The following is an 18,778-nucleotide window of genomic DNA, read 5'->3' on the forward strand; positions in this document are numbered from 1 at the left end:
TGCATGTACATGTCTTAACATTACATGATAGTTGTAAATGAGTGTCACTGTCATACAAGCAGTGTCATTCATTTCCAATAGTCTGTGAGAACCAACATGTCTGGCTATGAGGAAGTATTACTTTACTTGAAGGTTGGTGACTGGTAGAGCATCCAACCAGAGAAAATCAGCCACAATAAACTCTGTCCACCTCTTGCAAGCATGGAAGAGTGGATGTTAAAATGATAATGATGGTGATTATGATGGGGATGATGATGGTTTGCTTAATATCTATTCTTTCTCTTTTGCAGTTCGTTTCCCTCAGCTTTCTAATATTTTATTCACACCCTTACCATCAGTAGACCCTTTTCAACAGTATGGTGAAATAAAGCTCACTTATTCTAATATAGGAATGAATGGCTATTATTTAATATATGAACTTAAGTATTGGTCTGATGACCCACGGTTTGGGAAGGTATGTATATTTTGTTTTAAAGTGATAATTTCACACTATGCAACTACACACACACACACACACACACACACACACACACACACACATATTATAAAATTCATGGCGAACGAAAAAAGCTGTCTCTATATGCAGGGCTGGTGCTAGGAAGTGTGTGGCTCAGTTAGAGAATTGTTAGTGGGACCCCTCTACTCTACAAAAGCCAAAGATTGATGTTTTATGCTTCGTGTAATATGCCAGTCCAAGCCAAAAAGTTAAGAGCTTGAGGTTCCACCATTATGCACAACAATGTACTAAAAATACACCGTAGCATCCTCTGCTCAAGCATGTGCTCAGGGCCCCTCTCTTGGCATGGAGCCCAATTTGAACAAATCTAATTGGCTTAAAACTGGCCCTGTCTATACTATATTACATGATCTACTGCTAGAAATAGGAGCAGAATTTTACCTTCCCATCATTCACAGCCTAGCATCTGAAAAAAATAATTTAGATCTTTTGGCAGCCATCAACATCTAATCTGTTGGCAATTATTGGTATTTAATTTATTAGCAGGAGTGGCTATGTGGTAAGTAGCTTGTTTACCAACCACATGGTTCCGGGTTCAGTCCCACTGCGTGGCACTTTGGGCAAAGTGTCTTCTACTATAGCCTCGGGCCAACCAAAGCCTTGTGAGTGGATTTAGTAGACGGAAACTGAAAGAAGCCCATCGTATATATGTATATATATATATATATATATATATATACATGTGTGTGTGTGTGTTTTTGTGTCTGTGTTTGTTCCCCTAGCATTGCTTGACAACCAATACTGGTGTGTTTACGTCCCCGTAACTTAGCGGTTTGGCAAAAAGAGACCGATAGAATAAGTACTAGGCTTACAAAGAATAAGTCCTGGGGTCGAATTTCTCGACTACAAAGGTGGTGCTCCAGCATGGCCGCAGTCAAATAACTGAAACAAGTAAAAGAGTAAAAGAGTCATTGATATGTGATCTATTGGCTGCCATCTATCTGATCTAATTGGCAGCCAATTAGTTCAAATTCTGCCGTGGTCAACTTTGCCTTTCATCCTTTTGGGGTCGATAAAATAAGTACCAATTGAATACTGGGGTCAATGTAATTGACTTGTCTGCTACCTTTGTGGTAAAATTTGAAACCGTTGTTGTTGTTGTTGTTGTTGTTGTTAATGTTATTCTTTTTGCAGCTGCAGACACTACGCAATCATAACAATACATTTATACTGGAAAGGCTGCTCCCTTACACAATGTACAATGTAGCTGCAAGGGTTAAAAAAAAAGAGAAGGGTTTGTGGAACCCACCCTTAACAATGAAATTTATGACGGACACAGGTTGGTTTACTGTTGCCATATTTTTTGTTATCCTTTATTTATCTGTGAAGGCATGGTAGCATAGTGGCTAGGGTGTTGTGCTCATGATTGCAAGGTCACAGTTTCAATTACTGGTACATTGCGTTACCAAGCAAAAGACTTCGCTTGCACTCAGTTCTAAATGAGTAACCATGAAAGGGACTAGAATCATGTTCTGGAGGAAGTCATTTATATGTCATGAAAACCAAATAAGTAGCCCTATGAGTCTTATGGTTCATGACAGTGGTGTCCAGGGGTTGATGATGATATAACTGGTAGTTAGGTGAAGCAGGTGTAGTGCAATTTCATGGGAACCATACCATTGCTTGTAATTATTTTACCAACTCCAAATGGAAAAGGATGTCAGTTGGTGTCAGCAGGCATAAAGTTTCAGAATGAAAGCCGAATATTAAATATGTACTTTCAATGTACTTTTTATAGGTACAAGTATGGCTATGTGGTATGAAGTTAGCTTCCCAACCACATAGTTCCAGGTTCAGCCTCACTGCATGGCATCTTAGCTAAGTGTCTTCTACTATAGTGTTAGGTTGATCAAAGTTTTGAGGGTGGATTTGGTAGTTTGGCAGCTGGAAATGTGTGTGTGCATGTGTGTGTGTGTGTGTGTGTGTGTGCACATGCTTATGTGATATGTGTGTTACAGTCTCCTTACAATGACTTCCTGTGATAGTTGTAAATGATTGTCACTGTTATACAAGCGGTGTAATTCATTTCCAAATTTCTCTGAGAACATGTGAGTCCATGTGGAAATATTACCCTGCTTGGAAACAGTTGAAGGTTGGTGACAGGAAGGGCATCCAGCCATACAAAATCTTCCCCAAGTATTCTATGTCCAACCTATGCAAGCATGGAAATGTGGATGTTAAATGATGATGACAATGATATGTCAGTGTTGTCCCTTCTTTCAACTAAACCACTCTTACCTAGCCACTACCCATCGCAGAAATGTCAATCAGTTGTTTGATTAATATTATAAGAATTCTGTACTTCTCTTTCAGCACCTTCTAACCCACCCAGAACCACAAATGGGAGTTATTATTTGTGGAATTGTACTGAGACAGGAGTTGGCAAATGTATCACAGTTTACTGGGAGGTAAGATAAGAATATATATTTACTACTATCTTGACAAAATTTATTGAAAAAGATAAACCAAAAAACAAAAGAAATGTAGACTACATGGGTGCAGGTTCAGTTCCCCAAAATTTTGGGCCTTGTACCAAGAGTAGAAAAGAATATCTCATACATTTGTGCTATTATATGCCCACTTATCCTGTGACAATAATTAGCTGATTAGAAGCATTTATTGCATAATTAATGTATTAATTACTTATGAACTGTTGTGTGTGTGTGTGTATCTCTGTATATATATATGTGTGTGTACATATATATATATATATATATATATATATATATATATATATATATATATATATATATATATATATATATATATATATATATGTATATGTATATATATATATATATGTGTGTGTGTGTGTATATGTATGTATGTATATATATATATATGTGTGTGTGTGTGTGTATATGTATGTATGTATATATATATATGTGTGTGTGTGTGTATATATATGTATGTATATATATCTCTGTATGTGTGCATGCGCGTGTGTGTATGGATCTCTATATATATGTGCGTGTACATATATGTATATCAGCATATGTGTGTGTGTGCGCATATATATGTATTGGCATGTGTGTATGTGTGTGGCGCGCGCGCATGTGTTTCATCATCATCATCATCATCATCATCATCATGGCTCTTGTCACTGATAGCCATGATAGCTTCTCAGTATTACCATCTTATTCTCCGTTGAACTCCCCTTTCATCTCCGGTCTTCCCCTTTGCACCCTCCCATTCTGCCAGTTGCAGTTACCACAACTTATGTTTGTCTTTCCACTATTTCCACTCCTTCGTACTTCTGACCCCATCCTTGGCACTGTGCTTCTCTTTCACACCATGCACACATGCTATTTCAGCCATTCTGTTCCCATCAAATGCCTGCCCCAGTTTTATTTCATCAGACTTTCTGACTTTCTTCCTCCAAACTGATATTCACTATTGACCACACCTCTATTCACGTTCTCTATTCACTGCATTCTTTTCTACCCCCAACTCTATCCATCTGCCACTCTCCTTGCATAGTTTTGCAAACTTACCTACTCTTTCACCCTATTTAATCCCCTGGGCCACTTCTCTTATGTTCACCTTCTTGTAACTTAAAGGTACACCCTGATACCTCTTCACTGCCATCATCTTCCCTTTTCCAACTGGGGTAGCCATGTATCTCTCCTACTGTGAGACACCTGTTTCTCTCCTTCTGTCATACTCTAACTTTCCATCATCTGGCACAAAGCCAACTCTCCCAACACTATGCCCCCAGTTCAGTTGAGAGATTTCATCTTACAAGTTACTTAGTGACCTCACTAGTGTCAGTTCTATGTAAAAAGCGCCCAGTACACACTGTGAAGCAGTTGGCATTAGGCAGGGCATCCAGTCATAGAAAGCAAACATTAACGCTTGGTGCAATTCACTGCCTTCTCAGCTCTTGTCAAGCCATCCAACCCATGCCAATATGGAAGACAGACAATAAACAGTGATGATGACAGTGTGTGTGTGTATATACAGGGTGCAGTGAATGAATTGTTGTCTAAATTACGCAAAAATGAAAATAGCACTGACATCTCATTTTAACAGATATATTTACCAAAATTATATTAAAATATCTTGAAATACTTAAGAATAAATTCATTCAATAATATTGCTATTGGCTTCAACTCCAGCCTCCAGACAACTTCGGAATCTCCTGCAACTCTTCTGGATGGTCTCCTTGTTTAAGTCGGTGAATGTTGCCATAATCCTTGCCTTCAGTTCATCTTTGGTGTTACAAGGAGTTATTCAACTGTGCTCCTACACATAATAATCAAGGGGGTTGCAGTCTGGGGAGTTAGGTGGCCAGATGTTAGGGGTAATGTTGTCACTGAAATTGTCTGACAACCATAACTGGGTCCTCCTGTTTGTGTGGCATGGTACAGAGACCTGTTGCTAGGCATAATGTCTTCCAGCAGCCACCCTCTTGACTCAGGGCAGCTCTACCTCCTCTAGGCACTTGATGTAGACCTTTGTGTTGAATCTGAGGCCATGTGGGAAGATGAATGGAGGCATAATGTCATCATTACTAGTGATCACTCCAAACACCATGATGTTGATTGGATGTTTGATTTTTATCACTCTCCTCAGATTGACACTGAAACACTCTGAAATGTTCATATTGGAGCTTCTGGCATAAATGCCAAGCAGTACAGCATGTTGTTTCCAAATTTCTGGCAGAGTGAATTGTGTCATGGTGCTGTTTTTCTCACAGACGGTGCCCAACTGACCCTACTATACTGTGTAGTTGACAAAATCAAAAACAAACAATGCACATGTGCTTAATTAAAAATATAAAATAACAACAATTTACCCATTGTATATATATATGTGTGTGTGTGTGTGTATTTATATTTGAAAGAAATGAATAGCAATGACTTTTCTGATAATTTTTCTGTTTTAATGATCAGTTGCTTACAAGTTTACAAAAGGAGACTCTGATAGGAGTTTCTTGCTTAAAAACAGTTTTCAAACTGATATCTTAGAGTTTGTTATTCACTGTTTGAACAGGGAGTGTTTAATTACAAACACTAACACACACCCACACACACACATACATACCCCATACATAAACACATATATAGACAGACATACACACACACACACACACACACAAACAAACAAACAAGAACTTTTTGTTTCTTCTACTAATGCTATTTTGTCCTGTCCTTGCACACATTCATCAGATTTTTCCTGTAGCTCTATGCTCTGGCACTCCTGTTAAATAACAGTGGTGTTGGTTTAAATAGCACAAAACCACTAAGTCATTTCAGAAACCAACTGATGAGAAAGTGTGTGTTTTTGTCTCCCTTTTCTATCCATTATATTTTCATTAAGTTTTTGTCTATTTTTCCCTTCTCTGTCTAACTTTTGAAATCATCATCATTATCATCATTATTTAACGTCCGCTTTCCATGCTGGCATGGGTTGGACAGTTTGACTGAGGACTGACAAGCCAGATGGCAGCACCAAGCTCCAATCTGATATGGCAGAGTTTCTACAGCTGGATGCCCTTCCTAATGCCAACCACTCCAAGAGTGTAGTGGGTGCTTTTACATGCTACCAGCATGCGTGTGTTGTTTCCTTGACTTGACATTGCTTGATTGTTGTAAATAAATACCACTCGTTTCCTGTATGCTGTGGAAGCATCTGATCAAAGATTGGCGATCAAAGGACATCTGGCCATAGACAATATGCCTCAACCAACCTTACTTGATCCTTGCAAGCATAGAAAAGCGGACTTTAAAATATTAAAACATTGGTGGTCATGATGAATTAATATTTACTAAATTATTATCCAAAATATTAATGATCTCTCTTTTGATCTTACTGACAGTTTTCTTTATATTTCTCCGACTGTTTTCACATCTATACCTTTTATATTTCCAGAAAGTTCCAAGCAACCTAGTAAATGGAAAACTAAAGGGTTATTGTGTCCAAATTATTGATGAAAATAACTTAACAGATCGTTGCCAGGACCCTGGATATCTTACACGTAACTCTTTATATAAAGAATTTAAAGATCTACCTCCAAATAAAGCACTTACATTTTCAATCACAGCTGTTAACAATGATGAAAGGAAACCTCAGGCAACCATATTGCAAGTGGGAAGAAAAGGTTTGCCTTCCTTATTTATTTATTTCATTTTACACTTTGTGTCATTAATGGATGTTATTTTTATGCTTGGATGGTTTAGATTACTCTACATTTTGGGGTCTTTCTGTGTATCTCAAGTGGAGATGTTATCATGAAGCTACAGCTTGGCACCTTGTCTTCACATATTACTGCTCTACTTTAGTCCTCTCCCCCATTTATCCATTTAAAATGTGAAATAGTTATGTACCTCCTCCACTACAGTAAGCCAGTTCTTATTCCCGCCATCATGAATACAATGTCTGACTGTCTCTCTCGCTCCAAAGCCTTTGACAGGGTACCCCGCTCCCTTATCTGGTGGTCAATGAGGAAACTAGGGATAGATGAGTGGTTAGTGAGAGCTGTGCAAGCCATGTACAGGGATGCTGTCAGTAAGGTGAGGGTTGGCAACGAGTACAGTGAAGAATTCCAGGTATACATGTGTGTGTGTGTATATATATATATATATATTTATATATATATATATATATATATATATATATATATATATAGGGAATTAGTCTGTTAGAAAATCTCTGTTTGAGATAGAAGCTGTATATGAACCAAAAAGTATTGTTTATGGCCACTTTAATGTGGCTGTTCTCTAAGAGACAACGATACTGCCATTTAACCCTAGGAAGACATTTTCACCAGCTGCTTTTCGTGCTTGATATTTATTGAAAGTGGGACATAACTCCTGCCACCCTAGGTCTGAGACCATCAGACCATGAGGTTTTGATCGTCAGTGCTGGGGTACTCATTCACTAGGCATGGCAGTAGCTTAACCTTGCTTGCAATAGAAAGAAACTACAGTGTCATACAATCACTGATTTTGTAACTAGGAAACTAGTCCCTCAGAAAATCACTTGTGGTTCGATGGTCTCAGAATGAATTATCTCTTGCTGGCAGGAATTCTCTATTGCTTGCAATCAATATCTTTTGCAAGAAGCACACTAAATAAACCAGCTAGAGGAGATGTCTTCCTAGGGTTAAATGGCATTATTGTTGTCTCTTAGAGGACAGCCACATTAAAGTAACCATAAACCATACTATTTTTTAGTTCATATACTGCTTCTATCTTGAGAAGGGATTTTCTAATGGACTAGTTTCCTAGTTAGAAAATCTTTCTTTCATGATAATATGTTGACCTCTTGACACTGCCATGTTGACTATTATTATTATTATTATTATTATTCACAAAACACTTCAAACATATTTTTTTACCTTTCAGTATCCAAAGGTCCAAAATCAGTGTATGTGATTGAAGAAGAAGAAAACCTGTACAATGTTTCTTGGCTGCTTCACCCACATCAAGAGGTTAACAATGTGACTATTTTTTTCTGTCAGAAGAATGACGTCTCCACTCCTCGCATGAACTGCATGGTGAGTTAATAACTTTATATAATAGCTTATCAGTCATTCTGTATCATCTCTCTTGCTCCTAGGATAAGTTGTCATCTACTAAAGCCCTGGGTCAACCAAAGCCTTGTGAGTAGATTTGGTGATGGATTTAAATTTGTGACTGGATTTGAATTAAGACCTTCAATCAAAATTTCGTGTTATTTTATCTTCCAGGCAACTTAAAGGCAGTAAGCTGGCAAAAACATTAGCATGCCAAGCAAAATGCTTAGCGGTATTTTGTCCGTCCTTATGTTCTGTGTTCTAATTCCGCCAAGGTCGACTTTGCCTTTCATCCTTTCAGGGTCAATAAATTAAGTACCAGTTGAGTACTGAGGTTGATTTAATCGATTGCCCCCCCCCCTCCCCCAAAATTTCAGGCCTTGTGCCTAGAGTAGAAAAATATTACAACAAAGTTATTTTAGTAAATTTGTTATTTTCAAAATTAATAGAAACAAAGTCAATGCATTTCAATAGAAATTTGCTAACAAAATGTGGAAATTTCTTTTCTCTTTGTGAAATTTTTTTAGATTCTTAATGTAAAAAAAATTCCAAAACATTACATACTGAAACTTATTGTAATTCTTTACCATCAATTTCAGGACAATGTGAGATGGGAAAAAGCTACAAATGAAAGTTATCTGTTGGTGAATAACAGTGTGAAACCACTTGTTTTTGCTGCTTACATTAGCACAAAAGAAGAAATGAGCCCTTTAACGAAAGCAGAATGTATATTTAAACCTGGGAAACGTAAGTTCAATTCATATCAATTTATTATTATACCATAACATTCTTTCTCTGGAACGGAATGGTTAGGGTTAGGGTTATAATGGACTGAACTGAACCATAACTAATCTGCACATCCTCTGATAACTCATGGATGGTGATTTGACGATTTCCCCTCACAGCTGCGCACACATCTGCAATGTTTTTCTCATTTCTTCCTGTTGCGAGTCTCCCAGAACATTTGTCAATATCGACATTTTTTCAGCCATCTTGGAAATGTTTGAACCACTCGTAAACTTGTGTGCAGCTCATACACTTCCTGCAACTTTGCATGGGCCTCTGAGTAGGTATCGCCATGACAACTTTCTCTGTCATGGTCAATGCGCCGATCCCATGCTACACTCCTTCCAAGCATTGCTGTAAACAGCGGAAGTGAGCTAGAACGTTAAAACTTTGTGCACATGCACACTAAAGTCCATGATCAGTTTTTGCTGAGCAGTTTCACTCTGCATGCTTTAGCTTCATTGCTATGGCAACAGTCTGGATACTTATTGATCAGCCCTTGTATATAAGTTAAAATTAAAGTTTAAATTTAAAATCTAAAATTTGTGTGTTTTGACATGTCCCTAATAGTATGCTGACAAAACATGTTCACTACCTATGGCTGATTAGCATCAGATATACAGAGTAAGGGAAGAAACTAAACATGAGAAGTTGGCACATTATCATCACCATCATCTTTTAATGTTCTCCATGCTGGCATGGGTTGGATAGTTTGACAGAAGTTGGCCAGCTGAAGGACTGCCCAAGCTCCAATTGTCTATTTTCATATGGTTTTTATGGCTTGATACCCTTCCTAATGCTAACTACTTTACAGAGTGTACTGGATGCTTTTACATGACATCAGGAAAGCACTTTTACATGGTACCAGTATGGGTGTTTTTATGTAGCACCAGCAGCCACAAGCCCACAAGACAATGAGAATCAGAGGTATGAAGTGTTCTAAATTGCAAGGCAGTGTGTTAGAGATACTCAAGATGTCGTTACAGAAAAGTCTGTATTGGATCATAGTAACACCCTTGCTCTCAGTGACATTGAAATTTCAAGACATGGAAATGCTGTTGTGAGCATTTGTTAAAAGAAGAGAATGCATGAAAGAGAAAGGTCGTACTCCAGATAGAGCCAACAGAAGCGCTACCCGTTCCAGTGGACAGCTGTATGATAGAAAGTGCAATTAACGATATGAAGGCTGTGAAATCAGCTGGATCATCAGGGATATTAATTGTGATGTTTAAAAATATGACAAATTAGGTCACATGCCTGTCACATACTCAGTCAATTAGGCAGTAGACAAAAATGTCACAGTAGGTCACATGCTAATCATGTGTTCAATCAATTAGTCAACAGTTATGGAAAGCATTATAGTACAACCGATTAGGAAGAGAATTAGTATAGTTCTATTTTAATACTGCCAGGAAGAGATATGATATAAGATAAGGATGTTGAACAAAACACCCACGTTTCGAGAGTATGCTCAGTGTCTCTGTAGCAGACTTCCCAAGTTTAACACAAAATTTCACAGTGGTTATTTGTTTCTGTCCATGGCAAAATTGCAGATTACAGCATACATGTGATCACAAAAACATAAATTTCACAACTTGAGAAGTAAACATGGAAATATCCCTCAGCACACTGCCTCATGAAGGTCACTGCTTGTTTTCACTGCGCATGCAACCATGTGCTGCCATCTGTTGGTGTGCTACAGAACTAGCCCGGGAACTCTTTGATACCACCCATACTTTCCTTTAACAGAGCTGGCAATTGCTTATAAAAATGTAGAAGTTACTATGATCTTTCTCTGATCTCTCCTCCCCTTTTTGTTCCTACATTTCTATATGTTTTCATTCTTCTAATCTGTTGATTTGAATTGATAATCTTTTTGTTTCAATCACTCTATCTACTCTGTTTCAGCAAAAAAACCTAAGGAGCCTGAAATTCTTTTGTCTGAAAATAAACTAACTGTACTGTGGCCAGAGTTCACTTGTGAGAGCCTAAATGGGATTCCAGTTGCTTATGAGATACTCTATAATAAGGGTCCAAAATGTGATGACGGTAGGGAATCATATTTTGCTTTTTGTTTTTCAATGTTTTGTTATTATTATAATTACTAGCTGATCCCATGCCATCAAGAATTATGGCTAATTATACTATTAGGGAAAGAGAGAAGAGTTCAGTCAATCCAATTACTCTTGGTCCTTGACTCAGAATTATTCTATTAACCTTCAGAAGGATGAAAGACAAATTCAATTCTTACTACAGTGGCAAGAATTGAACATAATGTCTATTCTTTATAATTCTATCAAGAAAAATAAATGTATTATTCCCCTTCCACTTGCCAAACTCTCCCTGACTTCTAATTAAACACAGTTGCTCTTTTTATTTTTTAGGTAGTAAAATACAGTTTAAACCAATGGGAATAAAACCACCAGAAAGTTCATTTGCCATCCAGAAATTAGATTTCGAGACCAAATATACAGTCTGTATTCGTGTGGTAACTGAAAACTATGCTAGCTTAATGAGTGATCCAGTTACTAGAACAACTTTATGTAAATATTCTTTTACTCCTCTATACTGTTCTTTCTTATGAACAATTGTTTTTGTTATTAATACCTTATTGTTATTGTTTATTCATTTACATTACTGATGATGAAGTTGTTGTTTTTGTACTTGTTGCTGTTTTTTACCATGTTCAACCCATTTGTTACTGTATGTAGTTTGAGATGCTCTGTGTTTCTTTCAATTACTTTAAATATAACAAAGAATTAAGTAAAATAACATAGTTATCATTAAGCTAGTGTTAGGAACATAAATTGCGACTAAGGTTTGGTGGAAGATTTTAATTCAAAACTTATGAAAAGAGATTGTGAAACCTCTTTTCATCTGTGTAGAATGCAATTCTATTTTTGGATAGATTTATTCAGTAAAGGCTTTGAACTGAGCACTAGCACTACAAGCTAAGGAAACACTCATTTGTTATGTAGTGCTCCCACTGCATAAATTCCTTTGCTGTTTCCCATTTAGTATTGACTTTCATGTTTTTATCTTTTAATAGACAAGTGAATTCACTCAGGCTTGTACTATACATTTTACCTCTATTCTTGAAAGGAAAATGATTATGCAATTTCTGAGTATGATCCAATGTAATAATTCGAAATTCCATCCATTGTAGCAGTATGCCTGTAAACTATGTTTTGTCTATTTTTGTCTATTGTTCTTATAGCTACAGAAACGTAGTATTGTTGTTGCTTTTGTATTTAAGCCCTTAGTAATCGGGTGTGTCAACCTTTTTTCACAAAAGAATGTAGGTAGGTGATAAGTTTGGCCTGATCATTTCTTGACTTGTTGTTGTTGTTGTTGTTTTCCTTTGTAAGGTTCAGGGTTATTAGTAAAGCATGTCATGGTTCTTTTGGTATAGAAAGTTGTTTATCTTGTTCATTGGTAGTCACAAAAGTATTTGAGTAAAGGTTGTGTCTCTATATGTTTCTCTCTAAGTGTTCATTGTTCTATAAGCAATTTGATTTATATTTAGGGATTTGTTTTGTGGAGTTAGAGTTTGTTTGGTGTTTGTTTATAAAACTCTTCAAATTCTGTTCTAGATATATGCAAAAGTGGGGCTTATATAGAAGGTGTGTGTATATTCATGTGTATAAATGAGAACAAAAAATATAATTTAATAATAAAAAAAAACAAAAAAAAAACAGATAAAGAAAAGGGTTCTTTAAAGTTTGCTTGCACACAAGTATACATTTTATGTGTGTGTATGTAGGTTTATGTAGTTATATTAGAAAATCTTTTGTGGTGATTTTTGTTGGAGATAGGGAGACTTTTAGATAATTTCTAGAGTACTTGTTTATATTTTATATTATGGAGATGGTTTATAGTATAGGCAGATGGAGGGGAGTTGGTGAGATGTAAACAAGTTTAGCCATTAGAAAAGATTATTGGTTTGAAGTGTTTGTGTTTTTAAGATTCTCTGTTCAAGATTCGGTCCATGAATGTTAGAATACAGTAGGATTCACTTGTACAAAGTTGGTAGGGTTTGTTATTATGTTAACACAGTTATGTGTGTGAGAGTATTTTCCACTTGATGCTAAACAGAGTACTTTTTGATTCCAATTGCCATATATGTTTAGATAATGATGTATCATTTTTGCTGTTTGGGTTGCAAAATGAGTGTGTATTGTTTGTACCATGTCTTGAACTGGTTTGCTGTAGATTCTATGTATGTAGATATTGTAGTTGGTGTCATGTTTGAGGTTATCTTTGCACTATATACAATATTTTTTAAGAGATACTTTCCTTCTAGAGGGAAGGATGGTGTTCTACAATTACAATTGTTACTTTAACAGATTGCAGTCTGGTGCAGCCTTCCAGCTTGCCAGCCCTGGTCAAACCGTCCAACCCATGCCAGCATGGACAACAGACGCTAAATGATAGATGATATCATGATAACATATTCTACTGTTAATCTAACATTAGATTTGATACAATATTGGGTTCTAACTGTTATCTTCCATTTGTGTAAACTCATAAATCCTTACCAACTTCAACTGTTACAAAGGTGTTTCAGAACTATTTAATAATGTTTTTAGGACAGTCCATATCCCGCTTCACTCTGCTGGCATCCTTTTAAATTCATGTCATGTGTCATGTTCATCCATCTGTTCTTCCACCTGGGCCCACAAACCAAACTCCAGTAGCAATCCATCCATCAGCCTTATAAATTCTTCAAAACCAGACATAGGCATTATTAAAAGTAATTATGAACTTTATTTAGTTTTAATTTTTCTATTTTCTTTTGCAGCTGCTGAAAATAAGAATACACTTGCTATAGTCGGTGGATTGTTTGGAACCTTGGGTGGCATATGTTTTATCGCATTGGTTATATACTTTATAATGAAGTAAGTTTTAGATACTTGCAATTACTTAAAAATTAACTCATTTCTAAACTTTGTCTTTACACATGTGTGTGCGCACGTGCGTGTGAGCATATATGTGTGTGTGAGTGTTTGTGTGTATGTGTGTATATATATTTATATATATGAGAGGTATTGGTATCTAGAAGACCCAAAGAGTGGCAAATAACACTAAGTGCTATGGACAGACCATAGTTAAATTCTTGGTTTGATAGTGATATGAGTGAGGAGTCTAATGTGGGTCTTGTATTAGCATGCATGTATATGTTAGAGAAAATGAGATAACAAAGCCAAGGCTGTGAGGGGTTTTCAGGACATTTATAAGGAAAAAGATATAGATATAGTCTTACAGCTGTTTCTGGGATATTATGGATATCCTTCATCAGAGATGATGTGAGATGCTTAAATAGAGGTAAATGTTTGAGTTTGAAATAAGGAATTATTATGGAAAAGGAGGAGATAGAGAATATAGAGGGGAAATAAGAGAATGAAAGTAGAAATAAAATATAAAATATATAAGGATATTGTAGTTGCAGTTCCATTATTCAACGAAAGTGGTGTATAGAAGTGGTAAAAATGTTTCCTGTACATGATATGTAAGTTCTAATAGTAGTTCATGTTTAGTCATTTTAAAGTATGGAGCCATGGATTGTGTGTTGTTCATTCGTCCACTGAGGAAATATTTGATAACCACACACCATATTACAACCAAGCACTCACTACCAGCGGCTTCTCCCAACAAATAGAATACATCCCTAATACTAGGCTCAAGCAACATATGTCTCAAATCATATTGCAACAACACACCAACAATCAGAATCACAATAGACCACACATACACCATGCTAGAACCCCGGGATAACCCACATTAAGACAACCAAAACCTCACACGTACACATATAACACTAGGTCAAAAGCTAAAACAGCTAACAACAATGGGCCATGCTACCCACCTCCATTTCCAAAAATATAGATAGCACTACCCCTAAGTACCCCCCAAAAAGTAGTGGATGCTCTATTCTATGGTATACACTCCCTTTCTCACTCAACGTTAAGAACTTAGCCAAATCCTTTTTTAATATACAGGACTCAGATATATGTATACATATATATATGTATATTTATATATGGTCTCTCTGTGTCTTGAGGATCAAGGAGCATTTGCACGTTCCATGTTCCACAGGTTAATTAATTTAATTTCTGTTGTTCATCTGCTTGAATAGGTATCCTGCTGGATGTGGCTTACCAGCCAGGATCCTGTGGTGACATCCAACATTTAACTCACCTTTTCTAGGGCCTTCCCCATTCAGGGTGAGCAGCAGTGTTCCAAATAGGCCCACCCAATCGCAGATGTAGGACTGAGTCCCTGGGTTATCACTAGATCCCAAGAAGGTGACCATCTTGCATCTGCCACCATTGTGCAGGTCTCAACTGAGAGCTTCTAACTTCACCAAAGCCTGCACCCACCATCCTTACCCTATTGCCATTGGGCTTTTTTTGTAGAAAAAAAAAGAAAAGGAAGAGTTGGATCAAAAAGAAACCAGCCAATGGTGTGAATTTGTTTAGGGTGGAGATTTTCTTGCCAAGGGGGCCCCCACACATTATGGCTCAAAATCCTTGACAGAACACTACCTAGAGTGGCATGCAAGGTGTGGAAGATGGGTTGCAATGGAATGCTGATAACTCCAATGTCATTAGAGTTGTGCTTTTCTAGCCAGTCTGTCTGACATCGCCCTCTTCTACTAGGATCAATCATTGAGTTCGGAGACTAGCTCCCTCCACTTGAACCACCATTGGGGGTCTTAGTTTGGTGTGGTGAGGGACAAGGACAATGCTCCTATGCCCTTGTTTGAACAGATCCTGTTTTTAGTTCTAATCAGTGCCCTCACATCCTCCTCCAAGATCCAGCAAGCGCTGAACCAAGAGGGGAGCCAGTTTAGTCACCAACGACCCGGCCATGACGAGAGGAGTGGGAGTATATGGTTACCCATTGTCTCCAAGAAGAGAGCTCAGCATCAAATGTGTGTGTGTGCATCTATATATATATATATATATATATATATATATATATATATATATATATATATATATATATATATATATATATATATTCACTCACACGCACACACATAAACATGCATACATACATATACATGTTCTTCTTGTGCTATACTTGATACTGGGTGGGGGGGTATGACCTATCTGACCTTACTGACCTTACTGACCTTACTGTGTGAATATATCTGTTACAAATTAAAATATGTTATCAGCTATATATGATATGCTTCTATTTATGATCTTTCTTTAACTATTATCATTTCATTATTCTTTAAAATTCAGGTACAAAAAGGAAAAAGAGGCCATTAATATTGATTTACCTGAAGCGGTAAGTAGTAGAAATAATAGCAGTAATAATGGTGATGGTGGCGGCAGTGGCGGCAATGGTGGTGGTCGTCGTCATAGTAGTGATGGTGTTTGCAATGGTGGTTGCAGTAGGGATAGTGGTAGTAATAGTGGTGGTGGTGGTGGTGGTGGTGGTTGTAGTAGTAGTAGTTGTCGTTGTCCAGCATAACTCTGATTGGCCATCTTGTCTTCAACATAATTGTTGTCCATGATCAGCATAAATGCCTTGCTCTAATTACCCATGGGTTTTTTCTCTGCTAAAGCCACCACCCACACACAGACATGAAAAAAATCAGACGGAAATATAATAGAAATTATTTATTTTTGTAAATATATTTTAGTAATTAGAAATATATGAATCTAAAGTTTGTTTATTCTTCACTACTGCTTAGCACTGACACCACGTTAAGAGTATGTGTTTCTGTGGAGTGCTCATCACATTAATTTCACAAGCAGGCTGTTCTGTTGCTCAGGTCAACTGGAACACTTGTCATTATAACTGATGGAGTGCCAATATATGATCAGCAACAATGAGGTTTATATATGTGTGTGTATGTAAAGATATATATATCCCAAAAATGGAACAAGAATGCGACAGACAGCAATAAAACATCTGGACAGATAGACGATATGAAGACGAACAGGAAAAACAACAAAAAGACGAGGAAGACCAATTGAGTGCCACAAAGATCAAGCAGCGCTTGAGGGAAGCTTATATGGAGGGAACGTATGCTGCATTCTCTAAGCTGGGAATAGTCAGCTGGACAGGGGAAGAGATTAATGAGTATGCCACGGAGGTTCGGAGACTAACCATGCTATCCAGTTTTACTAGAGAGGGTCTAGAGAAGGCAGTGTGACATATTGGTGTGACTGCAACAGCTAGCAGGCACTGAGAAAATGTTGATGAGTTCACTCACTGCTCAAGCCTGCATGTTGACACAAAACAGCAGGTGAAAGGCAATGACAATGGCAACTGTGAAAGTCTATGACAATGCAAAAGCTGGTAACGAACAAAGAGAAAACTCTCGTGAAGTGACATCGACTGTTCGTGGACCGGTGCTTCAAGTGCCAGAGACTGCACATGGCAAGGGACTGCATGAAGACAAAGCCTGGACCAGTTTGCTACTGGTGCAGGCAGACTTGGCATATTGCTTGAAATTGCAGCCAGGGAAAAGGCCATAGAGAAATTGCTGTCTCTCAAACTTCCCCTGTAAGCAAGTAGAGGTGCCTGTGCAGTCACTGCCCATTGTTGAAGTCTTGGTTGGAGGAAAGGCATTCAAAGCCCTCATGGATACAAGCTATGCATCTCTCATGACCCTGAGGGTGACAGAAAAATGAAAGGGAATGAGTAGTGTCCGGGCAGTCGACTGCAGCAAAATTGGATGTAAGGGTAGCAGAGACATGGAGATAGTAGTGCAGGGCACAACACTGAGGCTGCAGGCAATTGTGATTGACCATGTGGTAGACCATGTGGTAGACCATGTGATTGACCATGTGGTAGACGGAATTGATGTGGTGATGGCCATGGATGGGATCAATTGCCTTGGAGCTGTCAGAATTGATGGAGACATGGTTTTCTTTGGTGGTGCAGGGATGTCATGTGACATGAGTCTGCAACATGAGAGAGCATATTACATGAAAGAATTGCAAGATGGATTCTTCAAGCAAAGCCAACTAACAGAAGATCTAGGATAGACCAAGCTATAATTTTTTATAGAGTATCTGTAGAAATAACCTTAACAAGCAATGTAAAGCACTTTACTAACACAGTAGAACATGGCATTGACTTATAAAACACTTAATATACTTTATAGTATATTAAGGTTGCATAATGAAATACCACATACCTACAGATCATTAGTACTGAAATACAAAATACAATTAGAAAAGTGGACAGTGACTTTCCAAACATCCTGTACAATATTGGCAATCAAAATAATTATTAACTTTAAAGTTATACCTGAAGAATGTTTCCTCTTACTAAAGAAATACCTTTAGTCAGTTTTATGTGTCATAGATGTTTTATATTTTGTGTTGTTTGTGTTTCATATATTTTACCTTTGTTATTAATTCTGTTTTTGTTGTTAAATTTCAGAATGCCGAAGATCACAGTGCTTCTAATTCAACTTTTCAAGTAAGTAATTTAAAATTTTCTTTTGTTGATAATAAACATTTGTTTTTGTGGGGTTTTTTTTGTACATTAGCATAAGACCAGCAGTTTGTAAGAGAAGAGTCCACTTAATTAAATAAATCTAATTTTATAAATGGGTTCTCTGCTGAGGTAAGGTGTTGTAAAGACTAAAGCATTGGTCCTCTCAAGAAACTCGTATCTGTGCACTCTGCCTGTTAGTAGAACATCACTGAGGCAAGCAGAGAAGTTTTAAGTATCGCAGAGCTGGGCTGTATTCACATGTAATGAGAAGCAGAAGGATGAATTGGATACTAGAATTGCAAACACTGGCACAGTAATGAGCCAGGTCCAGCATTCAATCCTCAGAAGAGGAAAGGTTGGCTAAAAAAACCAAACTCATTAATCTTTAATTCAGTTTTCATGCCTATCCATAAGTGTAGCCAGTTAGGGCTGACCTGCAACTTAATAAGTACAGGGTGTTTAGAAAGTCACTGTGTCATGAATGTTGG

At 37.3% G+C, this 18,778-nt stretch overlaps 1 protein-coding gene across 3 annotated transcripts in view; it reads left to right on the forward strand.

Moving 5' to 3' along the window:
* LOC106877106 (uncharacterized) overlaps nt 1-18,778 on the forward strand; it is a 52,827-nt gene that overhangs the window by 23,845 nt on the left and 10,204 nt on the right. For all 3 annotated transcript variants that reach the window (XM_052974782.1, XM_052974783.1, XM_052974781.1), the window contains 11 exons: nt 291-454; nt 1,652-1,796; nt 2,831-2,925; nt 6,392-6,620; nt 7,867-8,018; nt 8,636-8,783; nt 10,731-10,871; nt 11,207-11,365; nt 13,624-13,720; nt 16,076-16,121; nt 18,234-18,272. In XM_052974782.1, coding sequence (XP_052830742.1) covers nt 291-454; nt 1,652-1,796; nt 2,831-2,925; nt 6,392-6,620; nt 7,867-8,018; nt 8,636-8,783; nt 10,731-10,871; nt 11,207-11,365; nt 13,624-13,720; nt 16,076-16,121; nt 18,234-18,272 — 1,415 coding nt within the window. The remainder of the gene's footprint in view (nt 1-290; nt 455-1,651; nt 1,797-2,830; nt 2,926-6,391; nt 6,621-7,866; nt 8,019-8,635; nt 8,784-10,730; nt 10,872-11,206; nt 11,366-13,623; nt 13,721-16,075; nt 16,122-18,233; nt 18,273-18,778) is intronic.

This window comes from Octopus bimaculoides, chromosome 19 (genome assembly GCF_001194135.2).
Source record: "Octopus bimaculoides isolate UCB-OBI-ISO-001 chromosome 19, ASM119413v2, whole genome shotgun sequence".
NCBI lineage: Eukaryota > Metazoa > Mollusca > Cephalopoda > Octopoda > Octopodidae > Octopus > Octopus bimaculoides.